The following is a 24528-nucleotide window of genomic DNA, read 5'->3' on the forward strand; positions in this document are numbered from 1 at the left end:
CCTCACACAGGTGAATTCACTTGGCTTCAGAAGATATCATCCAAATAGGCCTAAAAACTTCAGGATGATTGTCTGTTAAAAAACATCATAATAAGCCTGTTGTTTTCAGCCTCACTCAGTTCTAGAGACATATTGTGACAGAAAAGTGAAACAAAACAAAACAAAAAAAACCCACAACACTTTCCAGACTCATACTATTCAAAAATGCCACCAAACATTTCATTTAAGTCACTCTTTTTAGGCATATGTTTATTATTCACAATAGTATTCATACATAAGCAACTTTATTTTTTTGTAAACATCATAGGGAATTAAAAACATTGCTTGCATAAAAGTAGCCAAATCTAATCTATAATTTAATACAAAGATATAGTACTTTACAAATAATGACTTCAGTTATATGCATACATATATATGTATGTATTTATAATATATATAGACACACACACACATTTGTTTTTGTTGCATGTAAGCAAATGCATCTCTGCCATGGACAGGTAGTGTATTAAAGGAAATAAAATGTATTTTATTTATCCATGTTCAATATACATCCAAGATACATCATCCATTCACACACAAAAAACATAACTATACAATATGAAATATATACCAGGCTCTTCTGCAGTGCTAATGTTTTTGTAGATTCTCTCAATGAACATTACAAAGTCTGAAAAGCACAATCACTTGAGGAGTTTATGCAACATTTAACGAAGTGGTCAGAAGTAACAGATAAAAAAGGAATGAAATACTGACACTATTTTAAGCAAATAGAAGGATAAGAATTGACACTTGTAAAGTACCTTAAGACAGGAAGAAATTTTCAACTTATGTTAAATGGCAATTATTTTGTAAATAGTTTATATCTCCTCTTCAGTACTTAGGCACATGAGATTTACTACGACCACCACCACCAAACATACATCAGCATGGCCCTGTCCACGTACACAGAGATATATTCTGCTAGCATCACCGTGCTGAAAACACTCACTCCTGTAAAACATTTTCCATAGAACCCAAGAGTCCTGTGTGCAATGTTAAATTCCAATTATATACAGCGTATATATAGAAAGTCTTATAATAAAAATAAAGACCCTTCTGTTTCAACAACCTGTTAAGAGACAAATCATTGGCACCTCAAAAGAAAGGCTCTAGACACACATGATGAACCCAAGTACAGAAACTACCTTCACAATAATTTACAGCTTACCACTGAAATAGTAACAGCATATGCACATGCTCCTTCCCTTAAATTAGAATTCTGTACTAGTTTATAGATCTATGCAAGATTTAATATAAATCCTGACTTCAGAGAAGATGTATTGAGCTTCACTTCTGAGACAGCTCATAGAACTGTAACAATTTACTTGATCACAACTGACAGAAACAGAAACGAACCTAGAGAGTTTCCTTTGAAAGTAAGCTCTCTCACCACAAAGACTTGCTACTTGTCTCAGAGATCATTTCCCCTCCAGTGATACTTAAGTCAGTAGTATGCAATCAATACAGGTATTTCTGTAGGTGCAGATGCATAGCATAGCATGATCTCTATTTAGTATTACCATAGTATTTCTTCCCTAATTTGTATAAACTTCATGTATCACTTCATGTAAGTACTATAACATACTACAATAAGATGAATAAAATGAAATTCATCATTCTAAAAATGTTGAGTAATCGTTAGAATATTTTTTTTTCAATTAGGCAAAAAAACAGGGGTGTAAGGCAGAAGTGAGATGGGATTTAGATACTCCTTACATTTCGTTTAAGATCTGAAACTCAGAATAGTCATCACTCCCTCACAATTTTGATTGCACATTCAATCATTCATTTTTTTTTTTTTAATGCAACTGTGAAGCTTGGAGCAATCATCTTCTATATATATTCACCCCAGAAAATGTGCACTTACAACAGAGAATCTTATTTATTTGCATTTTGTACTAATCTTTTCCCATAGACATACTTTAACCACTTTGGGAAAAAAAAAAAAAAAAATATATATATATATATATATATATATATATATATATTATGATTGCAGCAGCAATTCATCCACAGAAGTCTAGTTTTCTCCTCTAATACTTGCATTAATATTTGCTCCAAGCATATAGAAAGTACTGAGAAGGTGGATGGGGTAGTCCTAGCGGCTGCTATTCCATCAGATCTCCTCAAATTAAATCCTATTCTATGATTTAATTTCTTTTCCAGGTTGCATATTTAGCCTTAAAATACATTAAACACAAAAATATACTAAGTGCTCAGAGGTGATGAGAACTAGGTAACATTTTTTTTTTATTTATTTTTTCCATGAATTCTGTACATTCTTCTAAAGATCCCATTGACACACCTGTGTGTCACAGCCCAAATCACTTCACAGCAAGGGCTAAATGATACCTTTACAATAATTACAGTCTTTCTAAGAATGGAGATCCATTATGTTGTTACCATAAATTATATTTTAAACCAAGATCATCTCAGTTGTACAAAACTACACAAAAAATTTAAACGTTAAACATCAACAAAGAAGCAACTTCTACAGTCACAGAGAAAATATAAACTGCTACTGGAAGAAAGTGAGACGCTGAAAGCTGAGTGCATAGTTGTCATGACTAGTAAAGAGTTCAGACAACTGCTGTGAGAGAAGAAGAGTGGATGACAAAAGTTTAAGTAGGGAAAAAGAAATTTGTCCTTTAAATGGTTTGAATCCATATTTTTTTTTAATAATATATGCAATATAGATATGCAAATAAGTTAATCATTCTTTTACATTTAAAATAAATATATGGGCTCTTTGGACTGTAAAAAACATATTCCAAATTATGAAAACAAATTACACATAGCTAATCAAGGGAGTTATGGTAAAAATGTAGAAATCATTTTTCCTTAATAAATGGCAAAGTGGTTAATTTTTAAGTGGTAAAAGTTTAACAAGTGCTTCATATGTCTCAAACACAATTTTGTGACTGTGGTAATACCTGTATCTTTCTTCATTTTATCGACTTGAGTGCAAGTAAAATAAGCTTTAGTAAACATTTCTGTTAGAAGTTTCGAGTTTGCAGAGACACAGTATGAACAAGAAAACAAATAACAAATACAAGTAAGACTGCAATAGCTCTAGAGGCACACTTTAACATGTCAGATTATACCTCTGTAACCCAATTTCTGCATTTTTTTCAAGCAGCTGATGGCGTTGCATGACATCTTTTTAATAATTTCAAAGAAGTGACAAGATAATTAAATTGCAAATAAGTGGAAGTTAGATAATCAAGCCTTCTTCATACCACCAGAAGGACTCTAGAACATACTGCTTTCTTTTTTGGTTTGTTTTCTTTTTTAGCCAGAAGTCCCCTCATGCACTTTACAATTTCATGGACAGAGCACTGTGAGTAACTGAGTAAAAAGTGTGAGTAATTACAGTGGGTAGTGCTGAAATTATAGGATTCCAGTGGTCGCAACAGTTCCAGCATACTAACTACAACACAGGATCAGCACCTTGTATAAAAAATGTTTTGAAAAAGCCACTTTGCTGCAATTAAACACTCGCTGCAAATAAAATACTGCGGTGTCTACCATTCCAATGTCTACTGTTTTTCTATAAAGTTGTATGAAAATGTCTTGCCTCACCCCCCCAACCTCTTACCCACACAAACAAACAAAAAAGGGGTCCTGAGGAGACATGCCCATGTGACTTGAACTTTTCAAGATTCAGTAAGAAAACCAGTTAATAATCACTCACTACATTTGAACGGTGAGACTCTTAGGTCTAAAAAGTACTTATTTCCAGGCACACCGTATAGTTAAAGGTAATACTGGTGAGGAACTTCAACAATTAGAAGACTTTAGCATTTACTGCCCTGGAACTACCCAATGAACTACATGAAAAATTGAAATCTCACATTTCTAACAAAAGTAATGGGTGGCTGCCGTCACTGCTACCAAACTACACTGCTCCTAAATTGTAAATGAAAAAGCATAACCTAAAATTGCATTTATTGTAGGACTAGTAATATATTAGCTTAGAATCTTTAAACATTTCTAAAAAGAAACTACAATTGTGTCTGCAGTCAATCAATTGAAAATGTAATAGATTTTTTTTCATTTTTAGGGATTTTCCCCCACAAAAAATATTTTCAGATTTTTTTTTTTAAATTCAAACATAGAAAAACAATGTAATTGGTCAGTATCCAGTATTCAAAAGTCTGCACCATGTATTGAACAGAACAAACAGAGTAAACTATAAATCCTTCAGCAGTTCTTTAGAACTCAATCTTTCAAATATTAAAAAAAGAAAACAAACACCATTGTTGCATCACACATATATCTTCAGTGTTTTTACCACAAATTAGTCTTATAATCAAGAAATCACAATGTGCAAAGCATAAAAACAGTAGATGCAGATTACTCCACACACTACAGACGTGCATCCTACAAGGATCTACCAAGATAAAATTCATCTTAAAGCATCACTTTGATTAGGAATACAACTGCATGAATAAGTACATAAATATAACTGCCAAATTTTTGTTCTACTTCAGTCATGTAGTTAACCCATGCAGACGTTCTTTAAGTTCAGCATGCAAATTACTATAAGAAAAAGCTTTCTTGGACTACAATACCCAATGTTAGAGATGCCAATTATTGTAATCATTTTTTTTACTCTTTGAAATTCAAATTCAGTAGTAGTGCATATACATTCATGTGATACAACAATTTGGACATATTTATAATAAAGACGTTATAACAGATTTTTCAGCTCTCAATTTCTTTCTCATTGCATTTAGTATGTTAAGGAACAATGGCAGCAGCAATAGCTCACATAAGCCACTGCTCTTTTTCTTTTCTGTACTTCTCAGACCACTTCTGAGTCAGCTCCAGGTAAACATTTGGTTTATGGGGCTTATAATCAAGGTAAACTATCTGTCCAGTCCGTTTGGGGACAGCTTTTTCAATCTGAGTACCTTCATGCCATTCATTAAAAGATGTAATGGAAATAATTTCTGGTCGCACCAAAAGGGCTGCATTAAAGGCAGTCTCATAGTATTTCCCATTGACACGATTACGGGTGTTGTGGTTGTTCCATGGTCGAATACTGGTGTCAATATACCCTGGTCCCACGCTTGGAATAAACATTAAGTTGTTACTATCACAAAAGGCTTTTAAACTTGCCCAATTATGATGCGATGAGCCATAAGAGAAGCCATTGGTGGCAAAATATGTATACATTCCATCAAAGCCACTTCTGTGAATATCATGCTTATGTCTTTCTTCTACAAGAAGAGCAATGAATAATGCATCATATGGAGTATTTCGAATAGTCTGTGATCCAGATACAGTTAACAGATTTGCCCATATTTCAGGAATTGTTACATAAGAATCATAAACATAAAACATGGGAAGAAATCTGCCTGTGCTGGTCTTATGCCTGTAAAAAGCTGGATGGGCTCCATATCTATAAAGCAAAGAAGTATCATTAAAATAAGATTTGCCATTTGAAAGACACTGATTTACAATCTGAAGATTTTTATCTCTAAAAATCATTTTAAAGACAGTACAGGTGCTTTAAAATGTAGCAATCCATATCCGTTTTCAATCCAGTGCCTGCTGAATTACTGAATAATGAATCTCCAAAGATCCTTTAAACTATTACTAATCAGTAATTTAGTGTAGAACTGCACTGTAGGCATTACTTTTCTCTGAAAGGCAATTCTCTAATTCGGTAAGGAACAAGACAGTGTAAGTAGCACTGATGAACAAAACAACTAGTAGCTGTACAAAATTTGACAAGCAGAATTAAAATCATTACAGGTCAACATGTTATACCTCACTGCTCATTTGTCACTATAAAAACGTATGTCTAATTTATATATCGTATACTTAATACTTTGATTTCATGAATGTTGAAAGCAATGTACATTTGAATAACTACACAAAGTAGTTGTTAAAGTAGTTCATACTTCAGTATTTAGAAAACAGAATGAGTTTCAGTAGTACTGGAAATATGAACCAAGTGTCATAAAATTTTATTAAATCTCAATACACATTCTTAATATATTCTTTCAAGCTCTAGATAACATACCAAAGTTCTCTAAATCAATATGTAACAAAACTAAAAAGAAACATTCTGAGAGCACTCACTTGTCAATGATGTATTTGACATTGTGGTACATACTGCGGTCATCTCTATCTTTGTAGGGCTCAATATGAAAAGTGACCTGAAAATTGAAAATGCAGTAAAGCAACAGAAACCTAAAATATTATTAAATACTTGGCATTGTCTGCTATATGAAGCAAGTGCCAGCCACATTAAAAATATTTCCTCCTTACAGAGCATCACAGTTTTTGTTAGTAATTTGAGAATAGTCCAAACTAATTCAACTCTTAAAGATGAGTAGCTTGAGATCCAGTAAAGTTCAGTAATAGTTCAGTAAAACACTCCTTTTGTTTTCCCTAAGCTACAATGAGTAGTAAGCATGCTTCAGAAAACTTAAAACTCCAATAGAAACTAAAACTTGAAATAAAAATTTATTAGAATGTCAAAGAACTGGTTAACCAATGAAATATTTAAATTTTTATTTTCCAAAGCATGCATTGCTATTCATAATAATTCTCCAAGAAGAGTTTTCACTGTCAGACTAGATTTTAAAATATGGGACATGAAAATTTTATTTAAAATTGTATGAAGTTATCAACAGCAATAAGCCCCTGTAATTAGATCTAATACGATGTCTTCCTACTGCTCTGAATTCAAGCTTAGGGTTTATGGAATTATTTATTCCATACACATGAAGTCATGTCAATACAAAAATCTTGTCATTTTCAACTACACAATTAAAGGGAGAAGTATATTACATCAATCAAAGCGACTAGTTTTTCGGAAGCAAGTTTAGAGTAGAATGAAAAAAGCAAGTAGAGTAGAATTTAATAAAGCATTCAACTAGTCCACAATGGTAGCAAATTTCATTATAGAGCCAATTTCTCTATTAGGTACAAACTATATAAAAATATAGTGTTACAGTAAATCACAAAGACCAATAGTACAGGTTGAAGAGTGTTATAATTTCATACTTCATATTTCTATCTCTCAAAAACAGGCAAATCAAAAGGACACAACTTTAGCAGAGCTGCATTTCTAGCGGATGTTTATTTCTTATTTTATTGAAACAGAGATTTATTTTCTCTGCTGTTTTGGGTCTACTGACATTCCTAACACTTAACTATACTCATTTACTAGAGCAATAATGTTTAAAAAACATTATAATGAAAGTATAGGTTCCCTGGTAGTATCTTTACTTACTATCTGTATTCCAGTAATTATTCCAAACAATAATAGCAATTGCTTCCACATCCCAATTATTACCATAATATTACAACTTTCTTGGGTAGTTTATTTCAGTTTTGCCTGTCTCTTTTGAGGGACCTGAACATCAACTAATTCTTTTAGGTTTAGAAAGCAACCTAATTTTAGATCATCTGAAAATTTTGTGGAAGAATAAAACTTCTTTAATAGTAAAATATGTATTTTACTATTATATATAAAAAAAATTATACATAAAAAAGGCTGCGTCATGTCACAGTGAAATGCACATCACATTTGCAAGTTTGATAATTACTTCTGTATCTGATTTAATCTTCCTACATTCATCCTACTTTACAAATAATCTACAGTTGATACTAATGACAGATTTTTTTTCTGTAAATCTGACCACCTAAAACCAGAACAGATGAACATTTCTTTAGTGCCCAATACAGACAACACACTCCAGAGATGAAATGCACACAGCTACTTAGATTGTTCAAAAAGTCAACCTCATTATTATTTGACAAAAATAAAAGGAAATACGTTTCCTTTCTTCATCCCACCCTTGGCCCTCCCAGACCACTCAAGGTAAAATACAAGTGTAACTACAATAATAAACAAAATGAAATACTTATTTTAGATTTGATGTCATCCTTAACTGATTTGTTATTTCATCTATTTCAGGTAATTTAGCCTTTCTAACCTGTCATGCCCTGGAGTATCCTAAAGTCAGAGCAGCACCCTTCCACCCTTCTGACCCGACTGTCCAAGGCAATTTAACTGATACCTTTCAGAATAAAGACATTCATACAAAACAGAAATTCTGAATTCCACTTTATTATTGCACCTGACCTTGAGTACCGCCAAGTTATGTAGTAATGTGAAGAATTAGGTTACTCCTTTCTTCTTTCTCGGTTACCTAGTTTATAGATCATTGCATTCTGTAATATTTTGAAACATAATACTACCCTCATCTCCAAAGACTCATAAAATCTAGTGTAGTGCTACACACTACACACCTACTTCTGGACAACGCCCTTCACCCTTCCCCCCCCCCCCCCCCCCCCAAATAATAAAAAAAAAAAGTGCAACATAACAAGAGACACAGAAGATACTATTACAACACAAATCTCCCTGCTCTACCTTATGGGTCAAACACAGAAAACTTTTACATTTTTACTTCTTTCCTACATACTCCTATATTACCTGTCTTAAGAAGACTTTACCTTTAGATTGTATTTGTGTGCATAATCCAAAATAACAGGCACCAAATCATCAGTTGGTTCTCCATTTTCATCAGCCATACCTGGTGGGTACCATGAAAGTGCTATTACACCTGAAAATACAAAACACCTCTTTCAAATTATGTGAAAATGTACCATGTAGATGTCATGAGATGTAATTATTGTTTGATGTAAAATCTATATAAATGAGAATTTCACATTAATTTTTAATCAATTATGAAATCTCAGTATTCTCAGGGTATATTTTAACTTTTCTCTCCCAATTTTTAAAGATACCAGTGAAACAAGCAACTGTCAAGGGAACAGATTTCTAGTCAGTGTCCCAAGCTTAACACTTACCATCACCTTCCACTTTTCTGCATAGCATGAAACATCTCTAGATGTTGATGAGGGGAGGTGGAGAATACTCTGAAGGCATGATAGCTATGCCTAAGTATGGCTAGAGAAATGCACTGGGCTAGAGAACACTCCAGAGATGATCAAAATCCTATGCCTGTGATCAAAAGATTCTTATTTTACGATAAGTTATTCCACAACGTATTTCTGCATTATACTTCACGCTCTATTACAAAACAGCCATTTCATACTAGAAGCAGTGACCGTAATCTCACAACCTTCCTTATAGCCAAAAGCAGTCCCTATGCTGTAATTCACCCTTCCAACTAGGTGAAATTAGTTTTTAAATTTATTACCTAAAACATGCTTGAGTAACTCTCAAAAATTTAAGCAAGTTATTATGCCTGACAAAAAAGACGACAATAAATACAATGCCCATATGCTGTAAGTTTTCTTAATGCTCTCCATGAAAGCGAAGGAAGACATACCTCTTCAGAAGGGGCTAAAACCTTTCCTTCTAAAATAAAATGCTGTCAGATAAACAAGTGAGACCGCTTAGGTGTGCAGCTGGAAATAATGTAATAAATCAAGAAGAAGGTTAGGACAGAAAGAAATATATGAGATAGTGATGTAGGAATATTTTCCTAACAGTACTATTTTAAACATATAGAACAATAACTCAGTGTGGTTCTTGTTCACTAGGTAATGTTTTAAGTAAATAGATTAGGTCACAGAGATAGGGATATGCTCTAAATTCATTACACTTTACTAATATTATAAGTTTTCCAATTAAAAATTTCCAAATAAACCCCAAATTATTCAAAATAAATAATTAGAATGAATACACAACCATCTTCTAATGTCAAAAACAGAAATTTCAGTTCACTATACAAAGCAGAGGTTAGTTCAACTACCCACAACATACTCTCTCAACATTTTTTCAAAAAGAGAATCAAAAATAACAGACTACCTCAAGAGACAGTCTGCTTTAAGACAAGAAAAATGCAACACCTTACTGCATTTTTATCACCCTATCTTTTATTTAACACAAGAAGAAAGGACAAAATTCAAATGATTATGATGTTAAGGACAAATAGAAGAACAAAAACACAATCAGGTTACACTCTTCAATGTATCTCGAATACAACATCTGTCAAGACCCCCTTCTAAACTGTTAGGAAACAGAGAATTTCAGGTTCTGTGAACAATTTGTCTCCTAACTCACACTTACATTGCTCTTTCCCTGAAAAGACAGGGATTTTATCTTTATTGTTATTTTATTTACGCCACAGAAAAGAAAATACAAGAGCAATGTACCACTTCACGAGACTACAACGGGATTGATTTGCTCACAAAAAGTGCAATGTAACATGTTTTAACTCAGAGTATAGTCATTCAAGACAAACGAAGGACTTCAAAATGGAACTACCAAGAAAACAGGGTGGTTCAAAAAAATCAGTTTCACCAAGCATTCTGAGGAATAACAGATGAATACAACAGACTTTGAAACTAGGAAATTAAATAAGGAAAAAATGTGAAACGTAAAAATAACACAAGGCAGCACTGCATGTGGTTCCTGTGGCTCTAATCTCTTACGTGTCTTTGATCATTACACATTATTGGCTGAAAGAACCACTTCTGAGAGGCTTAATAAAGCCTCTCAAAAAAGGCTACAAGAAAAATTATTTGATATAACAAAAAATGCGTAAGATTAGGATTAGAAATCAGCTAAAAGAAGCTATAAACAGTCAACCTCAAAACACACAAAAAATAACATAGTATTAATCTCATAAAAAGATGTGATATTTGAAGTAATGACCTGAGAAAAGCAGTAAATTATGGTCAAATCTAGACTGAAGAAAATTTCAAACGTACTTCAGAATAACAACAGAAAAAAAATAACTTTTCACAAGTACCAGTAATATATCACAAACAGTATGTTACAGGAAGCATGTACCACTCATTCATATTGATGAGATTAAACACAAAAATAACTTCAGGTCCTAAAAATAACCTTTCTTTGCAAAGCATTTTTCCTCATCTTTTGCATATTTCCTACTACCAGTTCAGCGTTATCAGGCGTTTGCATTAAGAGGATGAGTAATGTCACAGATTCTTCTAAAGCTATGTTTCATCAGACTACCATGAATTATTTTCTGTTTTAAATAAGACAAGAAAAGTGCTCACTGGCAACTAACACCTGAGATTTCTCTGCAGTAGCTTTTCCGCTGTCACTAGCGTTCCTGGTGTTAAAGGAGTTATTACTGAAAATAGTACAAAAATTCCTACTTTTGTATTAATACCTGTTCAAAATACAGGTTAGATTAAAAAACAATCAAACAAACAAAAAAGAATTAAAAATTAAAAAAGTAAACACTACTAATTGGAATATAGCAGTTGTATCAATCCTTAGATCCTTAGTGTCTAGGTGAATGAAAGCGGTTCATTTTGAAGCGATCACTCGGAATGATTCTATAAACTCTGGTCTTGTTGTTCCAACTACATTTATAGAAGTTGTTCAGAATTTAATACTAAATTGTATGATTGCTTATTTTAAAGATGATAAACATCGGAAGAGCGGTAAAACACAGTAACAGTGGATTACAAATGTATTAAATACTGTAATTTATATATTCTATCTATTTAAGAAAGGGAACATCAGTTTATATTGGAAAAAAAAAGGTATTTCTGGTATGAAAAAATTTTTTTAAACATTATTAGGTATGCTAAACTATCTTACTTGAGTTCTGACTTAAGACACTTCTATAGCTAATGAGAACACCTAGGAATAAATTACATTAAATATAAGTTACATAAAAGCTCTAATAATTGCTTTTTAACAAATATATTTGTTACGCAACAAATACTTGGAAAAATTGCTCCATTGCCATGTTAACAAGATTTACTATTATTAAAACTTAAGTACTAATTTCCAAAAATAAAACACACAGACAATAAATTCTAACAACGGTTTCTATATTCTCTCTATATACCATATACTATTATTTATATATATATATAAATATATATACACATATATATACACACACACACACACACCAGTGCTTAACAGTAAGTCATGAAACACACACACCTAAAGGATTACAAATACAGTTCTTAGTTTCTGTGCTGTTACACTCATCAGACGCAGCTTTAGATCTGTTTCAGATTGGAGGTTAAACCTTGGAAAGACATTTACTAACTTCAGACATTTCCAGAACTACACAGAAAAAAAAGAAAAATTGGTCAATCGTGTTCCTTCAAATATTTAAGGCTGGATAAATGAACAATGTTCTGAAACATTAACATTCATTACCAATTGAAGCTGAAAGCATTTGTTTCATATGTGCTTCTATGACAGAAGGGTCTTTGGAACTGTAAGATCCGAGTTCAGGATAAAAGTTAGCACCAATGTCCTCAGGAGGATTATGCCTGCCCTTTGGATAATTGTTTGCAATTTTGGGATCCCAGTGTGGCAACAACGGATGGTTCCAGTGAATATATTTGCCATCAAACTGTGGATTCCCAAACCAACTATAATAGAATATATGAAAGTTATAATTAGGAGAAGAAAGCTCTTCTTCCAACTTGTTTACAGGAGGCATAGATGCTTTCATAGTATTGACTGCAACAGCACGCATATTGCTGATTTGTGTTACAGTATCTCCATGAACCCTATTCAGTGAATTTTGTTTATTGTCTAAGAGCTCTGTCCGTTGTTGAAGCTCAGGCAACAAACCAAGTCCAAATGGGTCCCCAAAGCCAGCTCGGTCAGGTCTCAGAGTCTTCAATGCCATCATTATGGAGCAAATAAACAAAATAAAAAGCAACAAAATGATGCATGTTCTTCTGCGAAATCTTGCCATGATGTCATAGTTCAGAATCCAAACAGAAGGATTTTGGCAGCAACTATCAAAAGAAAAAAATTTTAAAATCAGATTTCTTATTACCTTATTTAATAGCATAAATGTATTTTTCAAGTTTCTACATAACAGAAATCATACGGAGACATTTATGTGACATTTATATATTGCATAAATGACAGGTCTTCGCAAGGGATTAAAAGGGTGGAAAGGAACAAAAACACTTCTGGGTTTGAGAACGCGTGTCAATGGCTAAAGTTCTACCACTGAGGAATCACAGTTTTTATTAAATGTCTTACTTTTAGACTTTGCTGTTTTCCTAACCCAAGTAAATCCCATGAAATTGAAATCTTTGTGACGTTATTTAAGAAGTATTGTATTTTGACAAGTCTGACAGAAATAAAATAATTACCAGAAAAAAAGCAAAAGCCATGAAAAGAGAGTAATGTCAAAGAATAAGAATAAAGAACAAAATGAGATATTGACAGAAGCACAGTTTATGTTCAGAATATGGGTTTGTTATTACTAACCACTTACTAGACCAACCACCCCTTGTTTAGATAAGAAATTCATTGCCTAAATATTTTTGGCCAAATAAACTTTGCACTATAATGCTTTTCAACTTTCACTTCTGAAATTCACATTTATTCGCTGATTTACATAATAAATAAATAAATAAATATTTATTAAAGCACAGCATTAAAGATACGAGAAAACCTACAATGAGAAAGCCTACAAGTTATCTGCTGGCAGCCTGTTAGTACAGTACCACAGCTGCACGTGCAATTCCAGGACTAAGTTCAAAGCAAGAGCAATAGCTTGACCACAGTAAAATTTGAGCACTGGAAGGAGGGAGAAGAAAAACTGTACACAAAACCTTGATTACTTTATTCCTTGGTTACTCTATTTCCTGTTCAACATTAAACTCAAAGCAAAAGAAAAGAATAAATGAAAGTTAGGTAACCACAGAATTTTGTAGAACAAGATTATGCATGAAAATGAAAAATCTTAAAATAAATTTCTGATTCAACAGCTGTGATTTTGTGTTTCTGCCACTGACATCCAAATTTTAGAATCCAACTTTAAATTCGGGAAGAATACACAGGTCATTTTTACATACTTATAAAGTATCTCTCACCTTAGTTTCCTAACAATGTTCTTGACTACTGTTTGAGTGCTTTAATTGCTATGCATTGACATACAAGTATAGCTTTAATTGTCACAATACCATACGTGTCACTGCTATGACCATGAGAAGCTTAGATAAGGAATTTTAGAATATGCTTTTTAACAACATAATTTGAGTTGAATTAGCACTGTGACACTACCAAAGTGGGAAGTTCTGTTTCCACTTGAACCTTATTCCATTCATCTTTATGCCTGCCTTTTGTAACCCCTGGTATTCATCTAGTATACTTAGTACTTGTATGCTCAAAGAGCAAAATCCTGTTAACATCTCAAAAATAGACAACAAAACCTCTTACTTGCCTGGAAAGCTGACTCAGCTGAGTTAAGTATAACAGCATTAATGCCAACAAATGAGTTAACAGCACAGATGGAGGAAGAGAAGAAAAGGAAAATGAAGTAGCTCATTTTCAACAACTGGACTGTGAAACCATACCCTTGGTTACTGTTGGGGAAAATGATTTTACAGCATATATTCTTATAGTGCTTCACTTTATTTAAGACTCTTCATTTAATGGATTTCACATCACTTTACATCAAACTACAGAGCTCTTTTTATACAGTTCACAATCCATACCAAGATCTTAGAATTCTGTCACTGAGATTATTTGGAATCCTCAACATTTTTTTTTCTAGTGAGAAATTAAAAGACATTCAGACTAATTCTACTATGTTGTTGTTTTTTTTTTCTGACCTTTCCAGCCTTCTTTCTAGTTTATCATGCCCACCTTCTGGGAATTTAACTCAAGTTTAGGATCACACAGTTTTCTACAGGATGAGGGTGCATTTTTGATGTTTTTTTTGTTCCTCCCTCCTCCTTGAAAGGGAACAATGTCATTTACCTGGTTAAATATACTAATGCATTCCAATTTTCTTCATTTTAACCACATGCTATTGATGTTCAGAAAACAAAATCCAGGTTTGCCAATTATAAATTATTTTGCAATTATTATTTTATCTCATCTCCTCTATAAAGAGATTTCATGACACTAAGGATTATGGTCTATCATTAGAACGTTTTAACGTTTTTCATTAGTGCTCTCCTATTATCTGTTGAAGAAACTGTTATTTTCTGTTCTTTTGCTTACCAAGCAAAGAACAGCTCTCAATTTTTTCCTGAGCACTTTTTCACTCTCATAAAGTATTATTTTTTTTTCTGAAATGTTGGGAATTGATCTTAGTGTTCCACATTGTTATTTAAACAAACATTTTTCAAATGAAATATTTATAATTAAAATATATTTAAAAGTGAGCACCATACATACTAATTGTATTTCCACTAAAAGCTTTTGATTACACAGATAAAAAATTTTACTAGCATCAGGACAGACTCTGGTCTACCATAGCATATTATGCTATTCTCATGTACTTATACAGAACCTCCACATTCAAGTGCAATATTTCTAAAACAAGTATGTGATACCTATGCTAACGGCTTGTCTTTTGCATGCCAACATAGTCTCAATGACACAGTTCAGCCCTGGCATAGATACCTTTACTGTAGCAGCTGCATTCAAGAGCTACAGGTTGGCAGTGTTTGCATTATGTCATTCTTCAGATATGCAAATTATGCTCATCCACACTAGTGCCACAGCAGAACAGTAATATCAGGGAAACAGACTGAGCACGTATGCCTTGTGAAACAGCCAACTGAAGTGATGTTGTTTGGCCTTGGAAACGGAGGCTTAGAATACATTTCTGATCAAAAGACATACAAAATCACAGCTATGCTCTGTTATCAACATCCAAATTTTAGAACAGACTTCAATTTACTGATGTAAACACAAGCCTTTTATATACCCATGAAGTACCTTGCCTTGGACTGTTGGATCCAAAGGCAGTTCCTCAGCAGGGAAAAGAACGCCTGAATAACTTCAGCTGTACATGTATGCAGGTTAAGATCTCAAATGCAGTTGCTCTGACTGGTAAGATGCCTTGTTAACTAGTTAGTTAGCTTTCTTAATTTTTGGATTCCAACCCAAGTTTGTTAAACCCCATTGGCACAACAGAAAATATATGAAAGTAGTTCAAGCTCCTTCTGTTGACTAGGGAATTCATTTTAAAAGAACAGAAAAACCCTGCCTTTAACAAATTAGCTTCTATCACCAGTCTCTGCCTGTGGACCCAGAACATGGCAAAGCTTCATCAAAACATTTAGGCAATTTCAGCTCTTTGTGGATCACAGACTTCTTAAACCAAAAGTCATTTCTCTGCCCAGGATGAAAAAACACCTGCAGTCTAGAAACTCACTTGCTAGTTTAGTTCTCAAACTAGGACAGCAAGCATCTGGTTACATTCATTATCACTTACATTTTCTACATCGCTACTAATTTAACTACTTCTATCAAGTTAGCTCAGCTTTCCTTTAGAGAAAATTCCAGTCTTTAAAATGCATCTCTATAACTGGATACATTTAAACACTCTTGGCTTTGTTTATCTGTTTTTACTTTTTTCTTCTTCTCCCTATACTGTTTGAGGTCTATGTACATCACATCCTTCCTTTATAAGGGAACAAATTTTAATACAATTCAGCACTCAACATGCATCCTGGAAATTTGTTTTTTTTTTTTAATTGGCTCTCTATTCTTTTTCCCCAAAACTTCTGCAATCTATCAATTCAACTGACAGCTAATAAACAATCTGAATACAGAATTATTACCACCCGTAGACCTAGTTCCTGCATTGTAGCTCAGCATTTGTTCCTGTAAAATTAAAATTGTTTTCCTCCCTCTATGCATTATAGTATATCTTTTCAAAATTAACTTCAAATATATGTATACACATGCACACCAATCATTCATTCACTCCATACTTTGGGAAGTATGGCATAAAGACCTTTGGCAAATTTTCCTCTTAAAGGTCTCTGAAAAAGTCAGAATCTTCAGGAAACTTGGGTTGGAAGGGACCTTAAAGAACCTCCCACCCAGGTTGCTCAAATCCCCATCCAACCTGGCCTTGAACGCCTCCAGGGATGGACACCTCCGCAGCTTCTCAGGGCAACCTGTGCCAGGGCCTTACCACCCTCCTAGTGAAGAATTTCTTCCTAGCATCTAATCTAAATCTCCCCTCTTTTAGTTTAAATCCATTCCCCCTTGTCCCATCACTGTCTGCCCAAGCTAAAAATTGCTCTCTATCTTTTTTGAAGCCCCCTTTAGGTATTGAAAAGCTGCAGTGAGGTCTCCACGAATCCTTCTCTTCTCCCAGCTGAACAACCATAACTGCTTCAGCCTTTCTTCATAGGAGAGGTGTTCATCATCTTCACAGCCGGTTCTAACAGGTCCACATCCTTCTTGTGCCCCCTCTGCTCTGCTGTTGTGAGACCCACCTGGAGCACTGCGTTCAGATCTGGGGCCCCCAGCACAAGGACAAAGAGGTCCATGAGGGTGCTCAGAGGGCTGGAGCACCTCTGCTAGGAAGAAAGGCTGAGGAAGTTGGGGTTGTTCAGCCTGAAGAAGAGAAGGCTCCTGGGAGACCTTACACCTCCTAGAAAGAATTAATACTTCCGTTAAAAAAAAAAAAAAATTAAAGCATTTTCTAAACTGTACCCCAAGCTTAACAATGAGCCTGTCACAAGGATAATTTCTTCCATTCAAACCCACATTTGATAGCAGCGTGCTTTCTTCTCCCTCACTCACCTCTGCCTTTTTGCCTTCAGCTATTCCGCAAGCTAGCTTTAACTTTTACTGTTTTTCCCTTCCCCTATTATGAAGGAAAAGGGTGTAGAGTGACAGATGGTAACCCAGCTTTCCCCCTTACCCTCCATTATTTTTCCCAAAATAAGTGTTTCCTTACTCATAGAAAAGAAGGGATTTAATTTCTCTAGATCATTTTGGTCCTTTGATAGCTCAAGTTTCTATAACCGGGCCTATGTTTGTTTGTTTCTCCTGCCAGTTTTATTGATCCCAACAGAGAAACATGCAATGCAAGGAAAGTATTTTCAGATGAAACAGTATCTATTTTAGCGAGAAACAGCAAACACTATAGATTTCTTTGTTCTGATGCTCCTTAAACATAACAAATGAAAGCATAACACAGAAAAGGGTTTGGAAAAATCTGACTTTCTTGATTCAGTGAGAGGAAAGGTCATCCAAAAGTCTGAGAGGCTGATGGCCCACAGCAAATATCAAAGCTTCTCAGTTAAGTTTCCTTAGCTTAGCTTCTGCTAAAATTTCCCAGCTAGAAGATGAACCTGAACACTCTGAAGAGACAGATCAACTCCAGACAGAGCTAAAGTTCAGGCATTCAAAAAGTTCAATGTTTTGCAAACCTACAGGCTATCCTTGATCCTGTGCTGCATTCTGGGACTACAGTGCAAATATGCACCTGGAAACGTTACTCTGGGTCCCAAGGGACTGAGCAGGTGACGTTTTGTAAGCTAAATCTCAGGGGAGGAGTCTGTCCAAACCACACTCATATAGCACGCCTGGGTCTGAAACACAAACACTAAAAGCAAGAGAGGCTGGCCTGTGCAACCTTCCTTTTAAGAGCCTTAGGAGCGTTTCTAGTATTAAAGGAACTGGGAAATTTCTCCAACAGTGTTTGCATGGGAAAACTCTTTAGAAAAAAAAAAAAAAAGTCTTTTTTTTTTTAAAAAAAAAAAAACACACTTGAAAATCATTAAAGATGAGAGAAGACATTTTATATGGCAAGCATAACTGAGCTTACATATTAATATACACAATACATATACACATTTTTAAGCACTTTCAATAATGCAAGGTTTCTTTTTTATCCACCCAACTTAAAAACCGGGATTTGACGCGTGACAATACTGACCTGGCTCATTTTAAAACACTCATAAAACAGCTATTACCTTTCGCTAATCTGAATTCCAAAGAGAAAGCAGCGAGAAGAACAACAAACAACCCCGCAGTATTTTCCTTGTATTTAAACGTGCTAGGGCTGCCCCCCCCCCCCCCACCTCGGCCCTGCGCCCGCTGCCGCCGAGCCCGCCCCGGCCCCTCGGCCCCGCTCCCCGCCCCACCGACGGGGCCGGCAGCGCGGCCGCTACTCACCCGGCCGCGGCGGGAGGGCCGGCCCGGGGGCGGCGGCAGGGGGAAGCCGAGCGCCGCGCCGCCCCGCCACGGAGCGCATGCCCGGGAGGGGGAGCATGCGCGGCCGCTGCGGCTACTTCAGGACGGGCTGCGGGTGTAGGGCGGCCCGTAGGGCCCGCGTCAGGAGTGCGGGGGTTGTGGAGGGGTTCTGAGGGGTTGGAGTCGCGAATCCCTTTAGCTAGGGCAGGGTTTTGGTCGTGAAACCTGCCTCCGCTTCTCTGTCAGCAGCTAGCTGCTCTTAGGTGTAGTGGGGAAGGGAAGCGGCTAGCTGCTTATTAGACACCCTCGACTTCCCTCCCCCTTTTCCTTCATTTTTAACTCAAAAGTCTAAATAAATGATTTAAGGTTCTTTCTAGGGTTGCCCATTGGTTTTCAGCTGGGGGAGAACCAAAAGACAGTGCACGATGCTGTGTGGTGATTTCAGAGCACGGTGCTTCCAGAAAGCCAGGGCGTCGGGATGATGCCCCTTCATACCACCCGTGTCAGAAGCAATAAGCATGTGGGTAGAAGGGTGATACACGCTTGGTCTGTTACATGGCCCTTTTGTATTTGCATGCAGTCACAACAGTGTAAAATTGGGTTTGTGTATGTTTTATGCCTTAATGGTCAGAATGTGATTTACACTTATTTATTTATTTATTTATTTTTTAAAGTGAAAAGAGGCCATGAATAGTTGCCATAATGAGATTAGCAAACAAATCAATTAAAAAATACATGCTCATTTTCCACTGTTGCATTAGAACCTGTCAAGAAGCTTGCTTGTTGATGAGTACTTGAGATTGACTCGACACAAATTGTTCCCCTCGATGAACGACATGGTTTCCCCAAAGAATAAAAACATTTCTTCCCTTTGCCTCATGAAAAGTGACTGTAATGAGTTGGATCCCCATGGTGCAGTTTGACTGATTTTTTAAGAACCTCTCTAAGCCCCGAGAGAGACAGAGTAGAAACGGCAACCAGAATTGTGGTTGCACTGAAATCAATGCAAAACTCTCATTGATTTCACCTTGGATGTGGGTGAAAGGACTTGGAATGAGTGTCGCACAGTGTCGATATAAACAAGATAAACAAGTAAATTCAAGAGCTCCTGTGGTTTTCCTTGAAGTCTGAGAAAATGGGCAGGCAGAATTGTTGCATGATGTTTCCTTTATGCTGAGTGCTTATATGAGAAATACATTTGCAGTAATGTGCATTTCTAATATTCTTTCCTGCAAGTGTCTGAATAATAATTTCATTAACAGGGAATATATTGTAAATGGTTCAAGAGTATCATGCTTTCATAATAAATGAGTTTGCATATGAATAGACTGGAGACTGAAACTTGAACACTTGATATCCATATCATTGACTCACTGGCTGATGACATTTTTTTAGGTTGCAATTTGTTTCTTGCTTGCTTTCTTTTCCCTTTATTTCTTCCCTTAAGAAAAGATAATTTTTTTCCTCCTCTCTTTCAAAAGAAAAGATACTATAGATACCATTAGGATGCTTTTCATCTGTATTTTGCAGAGGACATAACTTTAATTTTTACTTGCTCTTTACCATGTAGACAAACTACTACTAGAAATAAGAAAGTTTATTTGGAAATTAAATGGCTTAAGAATAGAGAAGTAAATCTGAAATTTCATTTGGCAGGAAGAATAAATATATTCATTTAATCAGAGAAAAAAAATCGTATCTGCTATGCTTGAACATTGTTGCTGAATAGACTAAATCTACTGGCTAAGATTAAAAAAAAAGTTTAAATTATATCATTAGTCATCATTGTATTATCTGCATAGTAATGAAATAAGATAATTATGTTAGCTGAAGCTTAGTGGGGACAAAGAAGGTTAATATGCCTGTGGTAATATTGTTAACTGGTTACAGTTAGGAACACTGGTTGATTAACAATATTACCACAATTATTTAGAATTTTTAATGTCTTACATTTATTTTTTCTTCTTTGTCTTATTCTTGGTTATTTTTCTATGTCAGATTAAGGTGTACCTTTCACCAGCCTGTCTGCAGTGTATTGCAGTGTATATTCTTACCTTTCTTGCAGCTTTCATAATTTTCTCTTCCATTATATCCTCTGTTTTCTCACTTATTCTTTATTTATGAACATAATAGCTCTAATAGCATGTTCTGGCTTCAGAGCAAATGCAAAAGAAGGAGTATCCTGTGCTTGTAGCCTTTTCCTTTATTCCAAGGAGTCTTATCTCTTTCAAAATCATGAGTCTCTCTCTTGCTTACAATTCTGTACTCATTCAGATCCTTAGTATATTCACCTTTTGTCCTAGAATATTTAGAAGACACTAAATAGTCAGGGATAAGTATGAAAAACAGATGCCCTTGGGAATAGCAATCAGGTGAGAAGCCAGCAGCTGGAAACCTTTTTGTTCCCTCAAAGTCCATTTAGTGACAACACAATAAGGTATTTAATTTCTAAAATTATGTGAAACCTAGTATAATATTGAAATGTAATGCTGACTCATGTTTTCAGGTAGTAAAGCACTCCTACAGAGCAGGAATACAGAAAATACTACCTTGAACATGCCTCCTTCTCATACTTTTAATTCTTTTCTTCTTGATACTGGACATGTGAATTCAGTACTGTAATCCTGATGCTTCATTTTTAGTGCTGGTCTTTGCTCAGTAAGCATCTGATAAAATTGGATCCCTCTGGACACAGAGAGACCAAGAACTTTTCTTTCCAACTTGTCATTACTCACGCTCCAAAGCTCCTTGTTTGGTTTCATCAGTCTCTGGGCAGAAACAACAGACAGCTTTGCTTTTGTGCCACAAAGAGTGGCATAGTGTGGGTCCTTTTTTCACTCAATTTTTCAACAGCAGGAGAGATACTATAATGTTTTGGTCAGATTTTGGATTTCGATAGCCATACTGTTTCTTGGTACATGCTTGGAAAGGCAATTTTAAAACAACCATGGATGACTGTGGATGTAAGCGAGCCCTAATAAAGGTCATACTCTGTCATGAAACTAACCACTGGATTTACTGAATGGTTCTCTACACTGTTTTATTTATTAGAGGTTTCTTCCAGCCTTCTCAGAAACAACCTATTCTATATATATATATATACATACAGAAGTTATATTAGATTCAAAAGCATTACTCAAATGTTTTTCAGTGTTTTTCCTTGGAAAACTGTGGACTTTGCATATTTTTAAATTTGTGCTGTGAAATTAATAACCTGGATATGTGAGAAAAAGATAAGAACTTGCAGCCATGGGAAAGGTACTATAGTCACCTTAGAAAGTTCCATTTATATTTTTATGGCTAGGCAATATACGTAGGTAGAAATTTCTTTTACTTACACAGGGAAATAATATTTATGTAGCTAATAATTCAAGGATATCAAAATGCTGTATATCTTGTCTACCAAGCTTGGCAAGCTGTGCTGTTGTGTATATTGGATTTGTATGAAGGTTATTCATAGAGCAAAGAATGCAGACAATATGTTGCATGTAGGTTATGTTAGTATATATTTGGATGAGCTTTTTCTTTCTTTCATTCCTTATTAATTTCCAAGACCTTTTCTGGAAAGATAAAAAGTCAGTTAGCAAGTTTAACTCCCTTATATATATATATATATATATATATATATGGTTAGAAGCAAAGTCATATCATATTTTAGGAGAAAAAACCAAAACAAACAAAAAAAAACCTTTTTTTTCTGTCTGCTGATAAAGAAAATGATACAGACAGAATTTACATATTGTTTTCAAGATTTTCCATGGAGTAGTTATCAATCTGTGGATGTATTTGATTTGGAGTCTCATCTCCTTCAGAAATTAGAAGCCTCATTTGTGCTTCCTCTTAGATTAAATGAACTGTGATGAGACAATGATGTTTTCTTCTTCTGGCAGAAAATGTAATTCAGCCGAGGTAGTCATATACACTGGTTTATTTATTTATTTATCAGCAGTTACAACAGAAGAAATAGTTCTTCAAGGGAATATGATACAAAGATTGAGTTGCTTTGGTGATAGGGTGGCATATGCTTTAAACATAACTGAAATCCAAGAGGTTGGCAAGAAAAGGAGACAAACCAAGGGAGTGTTTAAAAAAATGGCACAAAAAACACAGCTACTCTTCAAAAACATCAATTTGGATTCAGAGTATTCCAATACCATTTAAGCATTAATTGATTTAGTATTGAGAAAATAAATTAGCTGAATAGTATTTTATCCCATTTCTAAGAGTGATCAAGCACTTCAGTTGCTAGTCATGCATTAATGCATGAAAACTTTCAGAAGAAATAAGAATTGTTCTCACCACACAAGGTAATACACATATAAAATGAAAATACACATTTCCCTAACTGTACATCCAGAAAGGCTGTAGTCTTACCATTTTAAAAGGCCCCAGTTTAGAGTGCCCATTAACTTTCTCAAGATAAAGCCGCTTAGTGATTTTGTTCTGTGGTCAGGATAGCTCTGCAGGGTAAAATAATTCCTTTTAATCTTGTAAGGAAACCAGCAAAGATCACATAGCTACTGCAGAGTTAGACCACCACAAGGGTTTAAAAGTGAGGTTCAAAGGTCAGTGTGTTTAACTGCTGCCTGTATATGTGAATATTAAAATGAGTAGTACTATGTTTTGTTGTTAGTGTTGTTGCTGTGGAACACCAGTGATGAAAATGTACTAGCATCAAACAATGTGCTATTTGCAATTCCAACTTTTTACTAGCTTTTATTATTATTATTAGGAATAAATGAAGCACTGATATTCACGCTGAGATGTAACTGTCAGACAAAGACAACTACATTTTTTTTTTGACCACTGGGTACATGATTAATCTGCAGTTGAATAAACAGTAACAAATGTACTTTTTTGTTTTGGTTTGGTTTTTGTTTGTCTGAAGGATTGCTGGGTGAGATAAATTATTTGTCTCATTTCCCAGTAAAAGTTTATAGCAAGTTTCAATTTGTAGTCATATATTGAACAGAAATACTGTCTCAAAGTAAGTTGAAGGTGTGCAGTATCATAAAGCACTGAAATGTACTGCATGGCCTTATAACAGCAGTGCAGCTGGGAAGACAAAAGGCTACGGAGAAATGTATATGCTGCCAAATCAGTCTACAGTTTGAAAGGTGCTGGCACTGAAGGAGTCACAAGAGAATGGAGGAAATATGTTGAGTTAGACTATGAAATGAGCACTTCCAATAGTGGAAGCCCTATGAAGCACAGATTTTCCTCATAAAAAAAAAAAATTTAAAAAGATGTATTTGTGTTTAAAATATTTCTGCCTTCCATCCTGGTTAGTTTGAGCTCATAAACCCAGAATGGGAAGCATACGAGCATTTTTATTACAGTGCTGTTCTATAAAACAGCATTGTTTCCATCTGTATATTACTGTGGATGTAATTGAGATGCAGAAAATGTTTGGTGCAGTTACCAAAATAGAATCCCCATTGCTCTTTCAGTCACACAAACTGCACTTGAAGAGCTCTTCTACCCACAGCATACTTTTCCTGCATTGAGGGTCTCATCTTGGAATGTTGTTAGAATTGGGAGAAGCAAAACAGAATCATGCAGACCAGGATACA

General features: G+C 35.0%; 1 protein-coding gene across 3 annotated transcripts; it reads right to left on the reverse strand.

Moving 5' to 3' along the window:
- Nucleotides 1-228: 228 nt before the first annotated feature.
- On the reverse strand, nucleotides 229-19087 carry MANEA (mannosidase endo-alpha). 3 transcript variants are annotated; one of them, XM_027454849.3, is made up of 5 exons: nucleotides 18938-19087; nucleotides 12191-12783; nucleotides 8521-8630; nucleotides 6133-6209; nucleotides 229-5446 (listed from the first exon to the last, which is right to left on the reverse strand). In XM_027454849.3, the coding sequence occupies exons 2-5, from the start codon at nucleotides 12738-12740 to the stop codon at nucleotides 4810-4812; spliced, it is 1374 nt and encodes a 457-aa protein (XP_027310650.1). In that variant the 5' UTR covers nucleotides 12741-12783; nucleotides 18938-19087; the 3' UTR covers nucleotides 229-4809. The 3 variants fall into 3 exon arrangements, with proteins under 3 accessions (XP_027310650.1, XP_038032696.1, XP_071892279.1); XM_038176768.2 differs by lacking the exon at nucleotides 18938-19087 and adding an exon at nucleotides 18736-18883; XM_072036178.1 differs by lacking the exon at nucleotides 18938-19087 and adding an exon at nucleotides 17248-17731.
- Between the last annotated feature and the right edge of the window lie 5441 nt (nucleotides 19088-24528).

This window comes from Anas platyrhynchos, chromosome 3, assembly GCF_047663525.1.
Source record: "Anas platyrhynchos isolate ZD024472 breed Pekin duck chromosome 3, IASCAAS_PekinDuck_T2T, whole genome shotgun sequence".
Classification (NCBI taxonomy): Eukaryota; Metazoa; Chordata; class Aves; order Anseriformes; family Anatidae; genus Anas; species Anas platyrhynchos.